Source organism: Oryctolagus cuniculus, chromosome 8, assembly GCF_964237555.1.
Source record: "Oryctolagus cuniculus chromosome 8, mOryCun1.1, whole genome shotgun sequence".
Lineage (NCBI taxonomy): Eukaryota > Metazoa > Chordata > Mammalia > Lagomorpha > Leporidae > Oryctolagus > Oryctolagus cuniculus.
Window position 1 is genome coordinate 44,664,280 of NC_091439.1, and position 17,944 is coordinate 44,682,223.

The 17,944-nt window shown below is 39.7% G+C and overlaps 1 protein-coding gene across 1 annotated transcript in view; it reads left to right on the forward strand.

The window, feature by feature from the left end:
• PRDM5 (PR/SET domain 5) overlaps window positions 1-17,615 on the forward strand; it is a 256,431-nt gene extending 238,816 nt beyond the window's left edge. Inside the window, 2 exon segments of the mRNA XM_070047669.1 lie at window positions 3,949-4,053; window positions 15,800-17,615. Of these exon segments, the coding sequence (XP_069903770.1) occupies window positions 3,949-4,053; window positions 15,800-15,964 (270 nt within the window). The 3' untranslated portion in view covers window positions 15,965-17,615.
• Window positions 17,616-17,944: the final 329 nt, after the last annotated feature.

Here is a 17,944-nt window from a genome sequence, read left to right on the forward strand (position 1 = left end):
GGATTGGCTTATTTCACTCAGCATGATGTGTTCCAGATTCCTCCATTTTGTTGCAAATGACTGGATTTCGTTGTTTCTTACTGCGGTATAGTATTCTAAAGAATACATATCCCATAATTTCTTTATCCAGTCTACCGTTGATGGGCATTTAGGTTGGTTCCAGGTCTTGGCTATTGTGAATTGAGCTGCAATAAACATTAGGGTGCAGACCGCTTTTTTGTTTGCCAATTTAAATTCCTTTGGGTAAATTCCAAGGAGTGGGATGGCTGGGTCGAACGGTAGGGTTATCTTCAGGTTTCTGAGGAATCTCCAGACTGACTTCCATAGTGGCTTGACCAGTTTGCATTCCCACCAACAGTGGGTTAGTGTCCCTTTTTCCCCACATCCTCGCCAGCATCTGTTGTTGGTAGATTTCTGGATGTGAGCCATTCTCACCGGGGTGAGGTGAAACCTCATTGTGGTTTTGATTTGCATTTTCCTGCTTGCTAGTGATCTTGAACATTTTTTCATGTGCCTGTTGGCCATTTGGATTTCCTCTTTTGAAAAATGTCTATTGAGGTCCTTGGCCCATCTCTTAATTGGGTTGTTGGTTTTGTTTTTGTGGAGTTTCTTGATCTCTTTGTAGATTCTGGTTATTAACCCTTTATCTGTTGCATAGTTAGCAAATATTTTTTCCCATTCTGTCGGTTGTCTCTTCACTCTCCTGACTGTTTCTTTTGCAGTACAGAAACTTCTCAATTTGATGCAATCCCAATAGTTAATTTTGGCTTTGACTGCCTGTGCCTCCCGGGTCTTTTCCAGAAACTCTTTGCCTGTGCCAATATCTTGAAGGGTTTCTCCAATGTTCTCTAATAACTTGATGGTGTCAGGTCGTAGATTTAAGTCTTTAATCCATGTTGAGTGGATTTTTGTGTAAGGCGTAAGGTAGGGGTCTTGCTTCATGCTTCTGCACGTGGAAATCCAGTTTTCCCAGCACCATTTATTGAATAGACTGTCCTTGCTCCAGGAATTGGTTTTAGATCCTTGATCAAATATAAGTTGGCTGTAGATGTTTGGGTTGATTTCTGGTGCTTCAATTCTGTTCCACTGGTCTATCCATCTGTTTCTGTACCAGTACCATGCTGTTTTGATTACAACTGCCCTGTAGTATGTCCTGAAATCTGGTATTGTGATGCCTCCGGCTTTGTTTTTGTTGTACAAGATTGCTTTAGCTATTCGAGGTCTCTTGTGCCTCCATATAAATTTCAGCACCAATTTTTCCAGATCTGAGAAGAAGGTCTTCGGTATCTTGATTGGTATTTCATTGAATTTATAAATTGCTTTTGGGAGAATGAACATTTTGATGATATTGATTCTTCCAATCCATGAGCATGGAAGATTTTTCCATTTTTTGGTATCCTCTTCTATTTCTTTCTTTAAGGTTTTGTAATTTTCATCGTAGAGATCTTTAACGTCTTTGGTTAAGTTTATTCCAAGGTATTTGATTGTTTTTGTAGCTATTGTGAATGGGATTGATCTTAGAAGTTCTTCCTCAGCCATGGCATTGTCTGTGTATACAAAGGCTGTTGATGTTTGTGCATTGATTTTATACCCTGCTACTTTGCCAAACTCTTCTATGAGTTCCAATAGTCTCTTAGTAGAGTTCTTTGGGTCCCCTAAATAAGGAATCATGTCATCTGCAAAGAGGGATAGTTTGAGTTCTTCCTTCCCAATTTGTATCCCTTTAATTTCTTTTTCTTGCCTAATAGCTCTGGCTAGAACCTCCAGAACTATATTGAATAGCAGTGGTGAGAGTGGACATCCCTGTCTGGTACCAGATCTCAGTGGAAATGCTTCCAACTTTTCCCCATTAATAGGATGTTGGCTGTGGGTTTTTCATAGATTGCTTTGATTGTATTGAGGAATGTTCCTTCCAAACCCAGTTTGCTTAGAGTTTTCATCATGAACGGGTGTTGTATTTTATCAAATGTTTTCTCGGCATCTATTGAGATAATCATATGGTTTTTCTTCTGCAGTCTGTTAATGTGGTGTATCACATTGATTGTCTTGCGCACATTAAACCATCCCTGCATACCAGGGATAAATCCCACTTGGTCTGGGTGGATGATCTTTCTGATGTGTTGTTGCATTCTATTGGCGAGAATTTTATTGAGGATTTTTGCATCTATGTTCATCAGGGATATTGGTCTGTAATTCTCTTTCAGTGCTGCATCTTTCTCTGGCTTAGGAATTAAGGTGATGCTGGCTTCATAGAAAGAATTTGGGAGGATTCCCTCTTCTTCGATTGTTCTGAATAGTTTGAGACGAATTGGAGTTAGTTCTTCTTTAAATGTCTGGTAGAATTCAGCAGTGAATCCATCTGGTCCTGGGCTTTTCTTTGTTGGGAGGGCCTTTATTACTGTTTCAATTTCCATCTCAGTTATGGGTCTGTTTAGGTTTTCGATGTCTTCCTGGTTCAATTTAGGTAGGTTGCATGTGTCCAGAAATCTATTCATTTCTGATAGGTTTCCCTGTTTGCTGGCATACAAGTCCTTGTAGTAATTTCTGATGATTCTTTTTATTTCTGTGGTGTCTGTTGTTACGTTTCCTTTTTCATCTCTTATTTTATTGATTTGGGTCTTTTCTCTTCTTTTTTTAGTTAGTTGGGCCAATGGGGTGTCAATTTTGTTTATTTTTTCAAAAAACCAGCTCCTCGTTTGGCTGATTTTTTGGAATGTTTTTCTTGATTCAATCCTGTTGATTTCTTCTCTGATTTTAATTATTTCTCTTCTCCTACTAGATTTGGGTCTGGTTTGCTGTAGGTTTTCTAGATCCTTGAGATGAATTGAAAGCTCATCTATTTGGTGCCTTTCCAATTTCTTGATGTAGGCACCTATTGATATAAACTTTCCTCTTAACACTGCTTTTGCTGCGTCCCATAAGTTTTGGTATGTTGTGCTGTTATCCTCATTTACTTCCAGAAAGTTTTTGATTTCTCTTTTGATTTCTTCTATGACCCATTGTTCATTCAGGAGCATGTTGTTCAATCTCCATGTGTTTGCGTATGCTCTAGGGATTCCTGAGTTGCTAATTTCCAACTTCATTCCTTTATGGTCTGAGAAGCTGCATGGTATGATTCTAATTCTTTTGAATTTGCTGAGACTTGCTTTATGGCCTAGTATGTGGTCAGTCCTAGAGAAGGTTCCATGTACTGCTGAGAAGAATGTAAAATCTTTAGCTGTAGGATTGAAAGTTCTGTAGATATCTGTTAGATCCATTTGGGCTATAGTGTCGTTTAAATCTACTGTATCCTTGTTGATCTTCTGTCCTTCTTCTTTATGAGTCTGACAATAGTAAAAACTGACTCTTTTTGTAGAAGAAATTTAGATTTCATAAAAGACTACCCTACCAGAAGAAATGAAATACATAAAAATGAAATAGATGAAAATACAATAAAATACAATTGAGCTCTAGCTTTTTGAACTTACCCTAGTACCTGATGAACGTTTGGTTCAGAAGTTTTCATCCCCAGGAGTCCTTGTGAGACAGCAGTTTGCACCATCCTGGTCAGGGGTTTCCAAACTTCCTTCATTCACAATACCCTTCTTATCAGTATATTTTATGGCCCTCAGGCCGGAAGACACACCTAAATGTTCAATTTAAGCTGTTAGATCACAGCAGCCCCCAGCATCCAGCTTTGCTAAGATAAGACATCATCAAAAGAAATGTAGTGCAAGCCAACAGTGAACCTGAGCCCCCTGGAACTAGTTGTTTTCAGGGTATCCAGCTGATATTGATTATTGCCACATCCCCTGAGAATTTGAAATAGCTCACAGCACCCGTGTGAATTTGCTGCACCATCCTGCAGACCTAGATCAACCCGCCAATCCCTGCACCTCCTCCCAACATATGCCTGATCAGGAGGGCTCTGCATTCACTCATCTTGGTGGTCTCTTTCATTGACTACAGGAGAAGCCATATAAGTGCTCAGAGTGCAGCAAAGCCTTCAGCCAGAAGCGAGGCCTGGATGAACACAAGAGGACGCACACTGGAGAAAAGCCTTTCCAGTGTGATGTGAGTTGGCATTCTCTTTTCTTTCCCTAGTATTCTCCAGTATTGCCTGTGTGTATGTGTGTACACAAATGCATGCATGCATCCTTCTGTATTTGTGTGTATATAATCATTTAACCTTGTTTATTGGCAAAAAATAAACACTCATTTTCTTTTAAGATGTGCTTGCACCATTTTAGTGCCATCAAGTTGTTCTTCTAACATGTAATGCATGATTATTTGATTTAAGGAAGCTTTCATATGTCTGCCTAAATCTTTTACAAGTTAATGACATATAAACTGGATTCTGACTGCTCATTGATAGTATTAACTCTGTTAATTCCAAACAACGAATTTCTAAAGTAAACTACTTTGTGTTAAATAATGCTAAACGTTCAGGTTTTCTGCTTCTGTTATTTGAATTGAAGTGAAATTATTTGACATAGATTTTTAGGTTATTTAATAAAGGAAAACTATTTTTGTCAGTAAAACTTATCTAAATATTGGTTAATGTAGGAAAAGAAATGGTTTATCAGCTACTGGTACAACTGTTCTTTTGTGTGAGGTTGGCAGTTGACAGAGAATTGACACCAGTATTAGGAAAAAGTACTAGGATGCATATTGATGACACAGAAAGATGAAAAGGTATTAATGTAGTACAGTGTAAGAAGAAACATTAAAGTTATAATATGGGATGGATGTTGTAGCACAGCAGGCAAGCATGTCCTTGGAATGCCTACATCCCAAATCTGGCTCATACCCAGCTGTTGCAGGTATTTGGGGAGTGAACCAGCAGATGGAAGATTCTCTCTCTCTCTCTCTCTCTCTCTCTCTCTCACTGTCACTTTGCCTTTCAAATTCATAAAAATCAATAAAGAAAATGCATAATGTTGTAATGTGTGAAATAGCATAGTACAGATTCTCTTTAAACGTTGAGCAAAGGGGCTGGCATTTTGGTGTAGCAGCGTAGGGGGTTAAGCTACCACCTGTGCAGCATCCCATATAGGTGTTGGTTTGATTCCTGGCTGCTCCACTTCTGATCCAGCTCCCTGTTAATGCACCTGGGTAAAGCAGTGGATATGGCCCAAGTATTTGGGCCCCTGCCACCCACACGGGAAACCTGGAAGAAACTCCTGGATTCTGATTCAGCTCTGGCCCAGCCCCAGCTGTTGTGGCCATCTTGGGAGTGAACCAGCAGATGGAAGATCTCTCTCCAGTAGACGGGTAATCTGTCTCTCTCTCCCTCTCTCTCGGTAACTCTGTCAAATAATTAAATAACTAAATCCTTATTTAAAAAAAAAAAACTGTTGATGGAAGCAGAACTTCTTTCCCTTATAGGGTACACATTCCATATAAAATTAAATTCACATAGGCCAGCTAGTCCTCCGCCTGCGGCACTGGCACTCTGGGTTCTAGTCCCGGTTGGGGTGCCGGGTTCTGTCCCGGTTGTTCCTCTTCCAGTCCAGATTTCTGCTGTGGCCCGGGAAGTCAGTGGAGGATGGCCCATGTGCTTGGGCCCTGTACCCGCATGGGAGACCAGAAGGAAGCACCTGGCTCCTGACTCCTGGCTCCTGGCTTCGTATCGGCGCAGCACGCCAGCCATAGCAACCATTTGAGGGGTGAACCAGTGGAAAAAGGAAGACCTTTCTCTCTGTCTCTCTCTCACTGTCTAAACTCTGTCTGTCAAAAAAAATTAAATTCACATAGATTAGATGTTTTCCTTTTCCTTCTGTGAATGAGAGACAGAGATGCAGGTGGAGAGAGAAATCTTCCATCTGCTAGTTCACTCCCCAAATGCTGACATCAGCTGTGGCTGGACTTGGCCTTATCCAGGAGCCAAGAACACCTTCCTCCAGGTCTCTCACATGGAAGCAGGAACATAAGTACTTGATCCATTATATGCTGGTTCTCAGAGTGCACATTAGCAGAAACAGAATAGCCAGGACTCAAGCCAGAACTCCAATAACAGGATACAGGCATCTTAACTAGCAACTTCACAAGCACTGTGCCGAACACCTGCCCCCTGTGCTGAATGTTTTTGTTGGATATTTCTTTAAGGTTAACAATGTAGGGTTTTTTTAACTATAATATTACAAGCAGGATTGTTTTCTGTCTATCTCTATCCAGCTTAATTCTATGTGTTCATAATTTGCCAGTCTTCATCTGCAACCCAGTTTGGTCTATCGAGTAGAGTCATCTTTCTGATCTCTGGAATACAGCCTGCTGAGTGTAGAACTGGTTGTCTTTGCTCCAAAATTCCTCTCATAAACTACTCATTCTGGATAGAAGCCATCCTTTCTCACCTCAGATCCCATCTCATCTTTATTTAAGACCATTCCATATGGGTACTAGATCAAGTCCTGGCTGCTCCACTTCCGATTCAGCCCCCTGCTAATGGCCTGGGAAAGCAGTGGAAGATGACCCAAATGCTTGGACCCCTGCACCCACTTGGGAGACCTGGAAAAATCTCCTGCTCCTTGCTTTGGGCTGTCTAAAGAGACCCCCAATCCTTACTTCCTCTAGTTTCCATCTGATACCAAGGCATAATTCAGACCCTCACCACTTCTTACATCCAAGCTCCTATGTGTGTGTTCTCCACCCTGTCACTCTGATAAAGTGATTCGTTTTGATTTTTTTAATTGAGATTAAATTAACTTAAATAATCATTTTTCTGTGCATTTGGTACACTGATAGTGTTGTGCAGCTATCACCTCTATCTGGATCCAAAACATTTTTATCACCTCAACATGAAACTCCATGCCTAATAAACGGTTACTTCCTCCTCCCACTGCCCCGGAAACCATCAGTCTACTTTTACTTCTATAGATTTACCTATTCCAGTTATTTCATATGAGTGAATCACATAATATTTGACCTTCCCATTACTGACTTTCATTAACACAGGAGTGGGGAATGCCCGGCCCATTAGCCATGTAAGGCCCTCAAAATCTTTTGATGTCACCCTGCCAAGGCAACTGCAGGTGGGGCTTGAAATTCAGTAAATCTATAGCAGGCTAATTTTAAGTTGATAATTTTTTAGGACCTATGAATGATGTTACAAATATCCAAATGGCCCTTGGCAGAACAAAGATTCCCCATTCATGATAACATAATGTTTTCAGGATTCATCCACATTGTGGCATGAATCAGCAGATCACTCCTTTTTGTATTTATTTATAGCTATATATATATTCATTGTTAGTGGACACATAAGGGGTTTCTACCTGTTGGTTCTTATGAAGAGTGCTGTGGTTAACATAGGTATCCAAGTATTTGTTTGAGTCCTTCTTTTTATACTTTCCAGTTCAATTGCCAAGTCACATGGTGATTCTGTGTTTAACATTTTGAGGAACCTCCATAGTGTTTCCCATAGGAACTGCACCATTTTATATTCTCACCAACAGTGAAGAAGAGTTCCAGTTTTTCCACATCCTTGCTGTCATTTGTTATTTTCCTTCTTTTTTTAAGATTATATCCATCTTAGTGGGTATGTACTTCAAAGTGGTTTTGATTTATATTCCCCTAAGAACTAATGTTTAGTAGTATCTTGCCTTGTCTGTTTCAGCCATTGGTGTATGTTCTCTGGAGAAGTTCCTATTCAAGTACATTGCATGTTTAAAAATTGTGTTTGCCTTTTTGTTGTTGAGTTTTAAGAGTTATTTGTGTATTTTTGATTATAGACCTTTATCAGAGAGATGATATGCAAATTTGTCTTCATTATTAGGATTTCCTTTTACTTTCTTGTCTTTATCCTTTGATGCAAAAATTTTTAATGTCAGTGAAGTTCAATTTATCAGTTTATTTTTTTAACTGTGCTTTTGGTGGTGCTGGCGTTGTGGCATTGTGGCATGGTAGGTAAAGCAGCTACCAGCAATACTGGCATCCCATGTGGGTGCTGGATCAAGTCCTGGCTGCTCCACTTCCTATTCAGCCCCCTACTAATGGTTTGAGAAAGCAGCAGAAGATGGCCCAAGTGCTTGGGCCCCTGCACCCACTTGGGAGACCTGAAAGAATCCCCAAGCTCCTTGCTTTGGACTGGCCCAGCCCCAGCTATTGCAGACAACAGGGGAATGAACCAGAGGTTGGAAGATTTTCTTTGTCTCTCTCTCCTTCTCTATAAGTATGCCTTTTCAAATAAATAAAATAAATCTTTAAAAAAATTCATTGCCAAATCCAAAATGATAAAAATTTGCTCTTTCATTTTTTCTAAAATTTGTATAGCTCTAACTGTTACATTTAGATTTTTGATCTATTGTGAGTTAATGGATGGTATAAGGTAGAGGTCATTCTTGGACATTCTTTTTCATTTTGTCACCATTGAGTATGCTAGTAGTTGTGGGCTTTTCATAAACTCCTTTATTGTGTTGAGGAAGTTCCCTTCTCTCCTTGTTTTCTGAATTGTTTTTGTTTTAACCAAAATAGAGTTTTGGATTTTGTCAAATGCCTTTGTGCCTCCACAGAGATGACCATATATTTATTTTTAATGTGTTTTTTTATTTTATTTTATTTTTTTTTTGATAGAGTGGACAGTGAGAGAGAGACAGAGAGAAAGGTCTTCCTTTTACTGTTGGTTCACCCTGCAATGGCTGCTGTGGCCGGCGCATCGCGCTGATCCGAAGCCAGGAGCCAAGTGCTTCTCCTGGTCTCCCATGTGGGTGCAGTGCCCAAGGACTTGGACCATCCTCCACTGCACTCCCGGGCCACAGCAGAGAGCTGGACTGGAAGAGGGGCAACTGGGACAGAATCCGGCACCCTGACTGGGACTAGAACCCAGTGTGCTGGCACAGCAGGTGGAGGATTAGCCTATTGAGCCATGGCACTGGCCTATTTTTAATGTGTTTTGTTAATATATTACTTTGCTTGATTTTCTTACTTGTACTGCTAGGGCAATCTTAATAAATCCCATTTGATTGTGGTTTAGAATCCTTTTCTAAAAAATATATTCATTTGAATGGCAGAACTAGAGAGAGAGGGAGACAGAGAGAGAGAGAGTGGTCTTCCATTCACAGGTCCACTCCCCAAATGGCCACAGTGGCTGGAGCTGGGCAGGTCTGAAGCTAGGAGCCGGCAGCTTTTTCTGGATCTCCCACCTGGGTGGAGGGGTCCAAGGACTTGAGCCATCATCTGCTGCTTTCCCAGGTGCATTAACAGAAAGCTGGATCAGAAGTGGACCAGCCAGCGCTAGAATCGGTACCCATATGGGATGCCAGCATTATAGGTGGTGGCTTTACCCACTGTACCACAACACCAGCCCCTAGAATCCTTCTTAAAGCACTCTTAAAGTTGTAGTACAGAGGATTAACCCTCTACTTTGGATGCTGGCATCCCATAGTGGAGAGCTGATTCAGTCCCAGCTATTCCATTCACAATCCAATTTGCTGCTCTTGCACCAAGGGAGGGCATCAGAAGATGGCTCGAGTACTTGAGATCTTGCCATCTACATAGGAGACATAGATGGTGTCCCTGGATCATGTCTATGGCCTGGCTTAGACTTGGCTGTTGCAGTCATTTGGGGAGTGAAATAGCAGATAAAAGATCTCTCTCTCTCTCTCTCTCTCTCTCTCTCTTTCTCTCTCTCTGTTGTTCTGCCAAATATATATGCACACTTTTCTTTAAAGATTTTTTATTTATTAATTTGTGAGGTAGAGGTACAGACAGTAAGAGGGAGAGACAGAGAGAAAGGTCTTCTTTCGTTGGTTCACTCCCCCGCTGGCCACAACTGCTGGAGCTACGCCGATCTGAAGCCAGGAGCCAGAAGCTTCTTCCTGGTCTCCCATTCAGATGCAGGGGCCCAAGCACTTGGGCCATCTTCTACTGCTTTCCCAGCAGCATTTTCCCAATGTTTGGTAGAATTTATCAGTGGAATTTTTCTGATTTGATTTTGTATTTGTTGTAGTTCTTTTGAGTTTTTCTATTTCTTCTTGATTCAGTTTTGATGGTGTGTTTTTAGGAATTTATACACTTTATCTACTTATCTAGTTTGTTGACATAAATTATTCATATTATTCTCTCACAATTCTTTTTATTTCTGTAGAATTGGTATTCATATTCCATGGTGAGTTTTTCTGTGTGAGCTTAATCAAGTGCTCTATGACAACTTTTTACAAACTGTATAATAAAATCTAGAAAACTTGATCTGGTCTTTTTCATTTCTTTGTGTGTGTGTGTTTTTTTTTTTTAATCTCTTAATAGCCTTCTATCCATCAGTTCTCTGCATTTTGTTAGAACTACCCGAGTTTTCTGAAGCAGCTTTGCTGTTTCACATTTTTGTCCCTTCCATCATCTGGCTTGCATAAACTATTGTGTGCCTAGAAAGTACTCTCCATCTCTAGTCCCCACTCCCTCGGGGGTGGAAGTGGGGGGAGTGAGGAGAAAATGAATGAATGAATGAATGAGGTCTTTATGATTTTGTCCAAATGCCATTTCATCAGCAGCATTGCTTTAACCCCTTTGGCCCAGTCATTCCTGCAGGTTACATGTTGAACTTGCTCTGTTTTTACCTACCGCCTGTGTATGATCACCTTGAAATGTCTTGTTCTCGGCCAGCGCCGCGGCTCACTAGGCTAATCCTCCGCCTGTGGCACCGGCAGATACATTGACCTGTCTATAGGGAGGACATCTCCTATATGTTAAACTGAAGCTATGATCTCCCTAAACTCCTCCACTTCTCAACAATTCCTCTTCTCTCTGAAGTCTCCACCATCTCTAAATAACCCAAACCATAGGTCTCAGTCTCATTCTGGACTCTTGTTTTTTCATAAGCCAAGAAAGTTCCTGTCTATACTTAAGCTTGTCTTGTAGAAAAGACAGAGAGATGCAAATTTGATATGTTCTTTCTGATCTTCACTATATCCTAGGATTATATAAATATAAGAAGCAGTTGCGACTTACTGAAGGTGACTGACTAGCCTGTAGTCCAGTGCTTATAACAAGCCAAGACAGGATTCTAGGGTTCAAATCCAGATCTTTCTAAGCAGTTCACCATGCTACTCAGTCCCAGTAATTCCTGCCTTTGCTTTGTATTTCTCAAACCTACCACCTTCTCTAAATTCCTGCTGCCACCATCAGCCTTTTCTTTGTCTCACACAGTAGCAAATCCTATTGTCTCTACTTTTAAAATAAATGGAGGATCTGAACATTTCTCACACTTGCATCATCTTAGTCTCCTGGAATACTGCAGTAGCTTACTGGCTTGGTTCCCCCTCAGTCTTTCCTAAATTTTCTACCCAGAGTGATCTTTCTAGAAGTAGTACTATGTGTACAAATGTAGATTATATAGTAATGTTATATTTGTTAGCTCAAAGCCTCCAGTAACTATATCTCATAGACAGAGAAAACCAGTTCTACCATGATCCAGAAGGCCCTGTGTGGTCTGCGCACTACCCCCACTTTCTTGCTCCAACCACTCCGATTCCATTACCACATCTAGTCACATGGCCACCTTGTCCTTCTTTGGATGCACTGAGCGTGTTCCAGCTGGAACTGTGCATTTTTTTTTTCTGGTTTACACACCTTTCTATGCAGGTGTTTCATGGTCTGCTGCTGTACTTTTTTCATGTATCTGCTGAATTTACTTAGTTACTTTCTTTCTTATTTCCATTACTGTCTCAACCATCACACCACAGTATTCTTTTTCATGGCCCTGATAGCCACTTAAATTGTTACATATTTGTTTGGTTAATTATCTGTCATCTATTATAAGCTTTATGAAATAGAGTTTTGTCTTTCTAAATCATTGCTGTATACTCAACCCTGGAACAGAGCTTGGCTCAGAAAAAGCATTTGGTAAATATTTTGAATGAAGAAATAAATGATTTAATAACCACTATCTTTGTTTGTGTTCAAAACATTTCTGGCTTGGAGTATAACAATAGTATTGGCCTCCTGACTTCAGTTTCATACTATCTTGCTGACAAAATATTTCAATTTCAGTCTCACTGATGTGTTGCTACCTCTTACAGAATATACTCTCACTTTCTTTTATGATTACTGGAATCAACAGGGTTTGATTCCAGCCTCCAACCCTAAGTTCTTTTCAAGTGAGTTTTAAATGACATAAATTCTTTGGACCTAGTGAACTGTTTCACCACCCCAAACAAGCCATGTTCACACTCACAGAAACTGCCTGTCTTGTTTCCTTTTCCTGGACCATCATTGCTTGCTTTAGGACATGGCACACTCCCATGCATTCTTGCAAAGTGAATTCTGTGTTGCCTCCTCCTGGTGCCAGCACTCCCACCTCCAGGCTCTTGATTGTACTCTCCACTATGCTTCCCTGAGCACTGTGTTCATGGCATTGCAAATATTTCTCTTTAGACTGCAGACTTCACAAGGGTAAGACAATATATTCTTCTGTCTTTTTGCTCCCAACTGAAGTGGTAAGAACATTTTATGTAGTAGGTGTTTCTTAACTGAAGATGTTTGTGTGGAGTTCTAATGCCCAGGCCCGTGCTATGCACAACAGGTTAGGCTGCCTGAAGCCCTGGCATCCCATATGGGTGCCAGTTCAAGTCCTGGCTACTCCACTTCCAGCTCCCTGCTAATGTGTCTGGAAAAGCAGCAGAAGAAGGCCCAAGTGCTTGGGCCCCTGCACTGACGTGGGAGAGCCAGAAGAAACTCCTGGCTCCTGGGTTTGGCCTGGCCCAACCCTGGTCATTGCAGCCAATTGGGGAATGCACCAGCATATGGAAGATCTCACGCTCTCTCTCTTTCTCTCTTTCTCTCTTTCTCTCTGTAATTTGGCCTTTCAAATAAATAAAAGAAGTCTTTTAAAGTAAAGAATTCTAATTCCCATCTTCCAGATCTTTCTGTGAAATATGTTACACCTTGTTTTAAAAAAAACTAAATCAGTTTACCTCCAACCTACAGTAAGAATGAATATTTTCCTTTCTTTTACATGTGAATTAATACCAAGTGGGAGTAGGATGAGGAGTTCGGTAAGAATCACAAATAAAAAGAAAGAAGAGGAAGCATCCCTGTTGCACTACATAAACTTTGTCTTGCACTCCCCTATTTTTAAAATGGCTATAAATGTCATTGCACGTGAATGATTTATGCAGAGCATCCTTTAGAGTCTCTTAATGACTGCATTGAAGTTCGTGAAAATACAGCTTTTAATGTCTGCCTAGGTAGTCAGTTTCACAACTGTGACATCAGGAACTCTGACAGTTAACCTTCTATTCTGGCTGTCATTCAACAATCTGTCAGATAGTTCCCATCTCATTTTCTGTGTGGAGCTTCTAGGGCTAACTTAAGTCACAGCCATTATCAAGATTTCAGCCTCTTGCTCCAATTCCCTTCCTTTCTCTCCAGCATGCATTGCTGTACTTTTCTTTCAGTGACCATCATCACCACGTAGTATGGTGACTTGCCCTTTGTATCACTCCTACCACACTGGTGAGCTGAGCTGTCTGAGAACCTTCTTTAAAATTTCAAAGTGGTTTTTAGTTTCTAAAATGGTGTCAGCCAGGCAAATGGAAAAAGTGTGATCAGCCCACATATCTCTGTTTTTAAGTAAGTTGGTCCCTGAGAGGTTGTATACATGCTAAACCCAGACCGTCTGTTCCAATTCTGGAAACCACTTCCTAGTACTGTGAACTTGAGGAATCTGATGAAACTTCTGTGTCTCCATTTCCTTCTGTAAAATTGGGGATACAGTACTGATAGCTACTTCAAAGCATAGTTGCTCCTCCATCCCCCTACCAAGCCCAATGTCAATAACAGTAACTGGTAACAGTGCTAAGGATGTCACTTGAGATATCTGCACCCCATATTGGAGTCCCTCTCTTTGAATCCTGACTCTGTTTCTGATCCAGCTTCCTTCTAGTACATACTCAGGGAGGCAACAGATGATGGCTCGTGTACTCGGGTCCCTGAGCCCCTTGTGCGAGACCTAGAACAGCCATGACTATTGCCAGTGTTTTGAAAGTGAACCACAGTGAAAGATGAAAGATCTTTCTTTCTCCTTCCCTCCTTCCTTCCTAGTCCGTCTTTCTCTTTGCCTTTCAAATAAATAAATAAATAAAACATGAAAAAACAAATACCAACAGTGAATAAAGCTTACACGAATGCTTGTCCTCAGAGCTGGGACCCTGGTGAATGGAGACAGACAAGGAACACTAAAGTAGGAAGATTAACCACAGTGAGCCAGCAGGTGACAGGTGCTGTCTGGAAAGTCAATCTGAGTGGAGTAAAAGGGGATCCAGAGAGGGTGGCAGGCTTCAGGTTTAAACAGTGAGGCCAGGGCCCTTTACTCAAAGAAATCTGACTCTAAAGCTAGTTTTCTTTTTGTCTTATAGTGCTGCCACTTATATATAAAACCAAATGCATTATTTCTGGATTCCTCTCCCTCTTAACCAAATTATGGGCCCACGCCTTTCTGAGTTTCTTTTTGCTGTGTATGTCTATCCTCTTTTCCCCATAAAAGGGAACACAGCTTTTTATCAGCTTTAGTATTTTATTTAATATGTATTGTATTTATTTGAAAGGCAGAGTTACATAGAGAGGGAGAAGGAGAGGGAGGGAGGGAGAAAGAGAGAGAGATATCTTCCATCCACTGGTTCACTCCTCAACTGCCACAATGGCCGAGGCTGTGCCAGGCAGAAGCTGCAAGCCAGGAGCTTCTTCCAGTTCTTCCACATGGGTGCAGGGGCCCAAGGACTAGGGCCATCTTCCACAGTTTTCCCAGGAACATTAGCAGAGAGCTAGATTGGAAGTGGAGCTGTCGGGACATGAACCAGCACCCATATGGGATGCTGGCACCTCAAGCAGGGCCTAACCCACTCTGCCACAATGCCATCCCTGTGCTTTAGGATTTTCACAAGCCTCACCTCATTTGAAACTCCAGCTTTCTTTAGAGTATTTTGTAAGCCATTACCTCTCTCATATTCATTATATTTTTCATGATATTTTCAATTGTTTAATATGCCTTATTTTATATTGGGTATACTTTTGAAGAGTTTTGTGTAAATGGAAATTTTGTGAATAACATCCAACCTTGAATTTCATTTCCTTTCCTTCAGTGACTTTAATAATCATGCCTTATATCTTCTGTTTTTGATATTTTTAATTATCAGACTGTTTAATGTCTGCTGAGCCAAGTGGCAATGTGGCAGAGCTTACATGAAGCAAACTTATTACATGCCTCAGTTAAGCATGCAGCTTGCATTGAATTTGTGTTCTCTGCACTCCAGTCACCCTCTTCCCTTCCCAGTCCTGTGATTATATATATATATATATATATATATATATATATATATGAAATAAAGAAATGGAATAGTGGAGTACATTTCTACTTATGATGCTTAAAGCAATGTGAACTTTTTACTTTACAAATGGTACTAAATTGAAATGATCATTGGTAAGAAATGTTCTGTGCCATCTATGCCCTACAGAGAGATCAGAGTCCACTATATCATAAAGCATTTTGTTAGGAGGTTTAATAAGAAATTGTAAATTCACTCCATTCTGGTAAGGGTTTGGTTTCCAGGGAGATGTTTCTCCAGAGATGTTTAAATCCACCAGCTGGGAGGAGAGTAGGGTGACTGGGATACAGAGAACACAAGTTCATTGCAAGTGACTCTCGGGAATTGTAATTGATCTCTTTGCGTATTGACTTGGTTGTTAAGTTCCATTTAGTCCAAGAGCTTCTTATGCCTGTTAATATAAACTTGATGGTAGGAATTTACATAATATGTTTTATATAAATGATAAGTTAATATGTCTTCTCTTTTTCAGTGTAATAGGGTTGGCATCTTTGGTTCTTTTCTAGGTTTGTGACTTGGCTTTTAGCCTCAAGAAAATGCTGATCCGACACAAGATGACTCATAATCCCAATCGTCCACTGGCGGAATGCCAATTTTGCCATAAGAAGTTTACAAGGAATGACTACCTCAAAGTGCACATGGACAATATCCATGGGGTAGCTGACAGCTAATGGTAGCCGTAAAGGAATTAAACCATTCAGAAGGGCTCCTAATATGAATCCCAGATTTTCCTCACCTGATCAACATAACAGAAGTAGCCAAGAGTAACTTGCTGGTCTCACAGTTCTTATTTGCCTACTTTTAGGGTCTGTATTTGTGAAAACAAAACACAAATCTTACTTTACCAAGAAATGGTATCTATGAGGGGGAAATTAACCCCTCTATAACCTTGCAAAATACTACTTATGCCCTGTCTTTTAATAATGGAGAAAGGGAGTCATGGCTCTCCCACTTGAACATCTCTCTTTAATGAAGTTTATTAACACACTTCCACACTAGGCCTTTTTATTTTACTGTTATCCTGTGTCTGTGTGTTTCTGTGTGAGTGTGCACTTCTGAATACTGGTAAATGCATCTGGTTCTTAATTCAAGCAGAAAGAAATCAAGACCTCCAACTATTCCTTTGCACTAAAGCAAAAAAGCAGGAGTTTTCAAAATCTTAAGCACAATAACAAGATAAATACTTGCTATTTTATAAAACAGGGTGAGAGTTTACTTTATTTAATAGCTCCATACAACAAATGGGTTTAAAATGAGATATTTGAGAACTGAAACATCTATTAAAAGATGGCTCATTTTAGAGAATGCTCAGGAAACATTCTGTCTCCTTCTCCTCAATTGCAGACATTAATGGTCTGGAATACTTTTATAAGCTCCACATAAAAATGACCAAAACATTTAACTGTTCATCATGCTGGCCCTCCTGAGTTTGTGCTGGTTACCTCTCAAAGTTAACAATGTGTAAATATATAAATAAAAACAAAAATAGAACAAGGTCTCCGTCTTTGGTGAATGACAGAGTAATAGAACAACAGTGTGGCATTTGCACATTGGTGATGATGAACATGGCCCTTTACCCTCTCATTCCATAAAAGTGCATACAATGTGTTAGTGCACATATAATGGGGTCCTCAGAGCATTAACATTATGTTTTGCAAAAGACGTTTTCCAGAATCTTGGCAATAGGTGATTCTGAAACACTTTTGAATTACCCTCAATCATCCCATATAATTAGGAATCCGGAATAAAAATACAAACCTGGAAATTGTTATGATTGAAATAGTCACTGATGCTTAAGGAAAATTGAAGCAAGAAACATAATTTCTTCCTTTAGGTTTTATTTCAGTAAAATAGTTGACAGCAGCATACAATGAACAGCTTGTTTGGGGAGATGATATGATACAGTGTAATAGTTATGTCAGAATAACCCAGAGGAATCCAAAAGCCAGGAAAAAAATTAAAATGAAGCCCAAATTATGAGCCTCTCTAATTGGAACTCACTCAAAAGAGAAGCAGTATAATTGTAAGGAAGTTACTTGATTCTAATGAGTTAAGAAGAAATGTTCTCTGAAAACACAGTTCTTTGACCTCAAGACTCTAATTTTAGAAATCTATTCATGCTCAGTTCCACTTTTAAAAAGAAAGACAAAAAATCACTATTGGTATTTAAGCTCTAAGTTGCAAACTCATCAGATATAACTTTTAAAATTATAAATCCTAGAATTGTAATTTAGGAGATAACTAATTGTGGTTATGTATAAGTAGCATTTTGTATCTGAAATTACAAACTGTATTTTATGAAAATAAATCTTGATCATATTTCTCACTGTGTCATTTATTGCAACAATTTCTAGATATAAAAATGTTTTAAATTTAACATGACCATATGTTTAATACTATTTGAATATAAAACAATAGCTGAAAACGTGTAATATGTGTTATTTACACACATCCTACTTATTCCTTTGGGTACTGCCTTTCCTATAGGGCATATTTAGTATTGCTTTAAAGGAATAATTTATTATTTATGTGTAAGGAGATATCATGTATAATATTAATTTCCCTGTTCAATAAAAATTAATATGTAATTATATTAAAATATAATATTAAAATCAGCTGGATCAGAAAAATGAAGGGCAGGTATAATGACA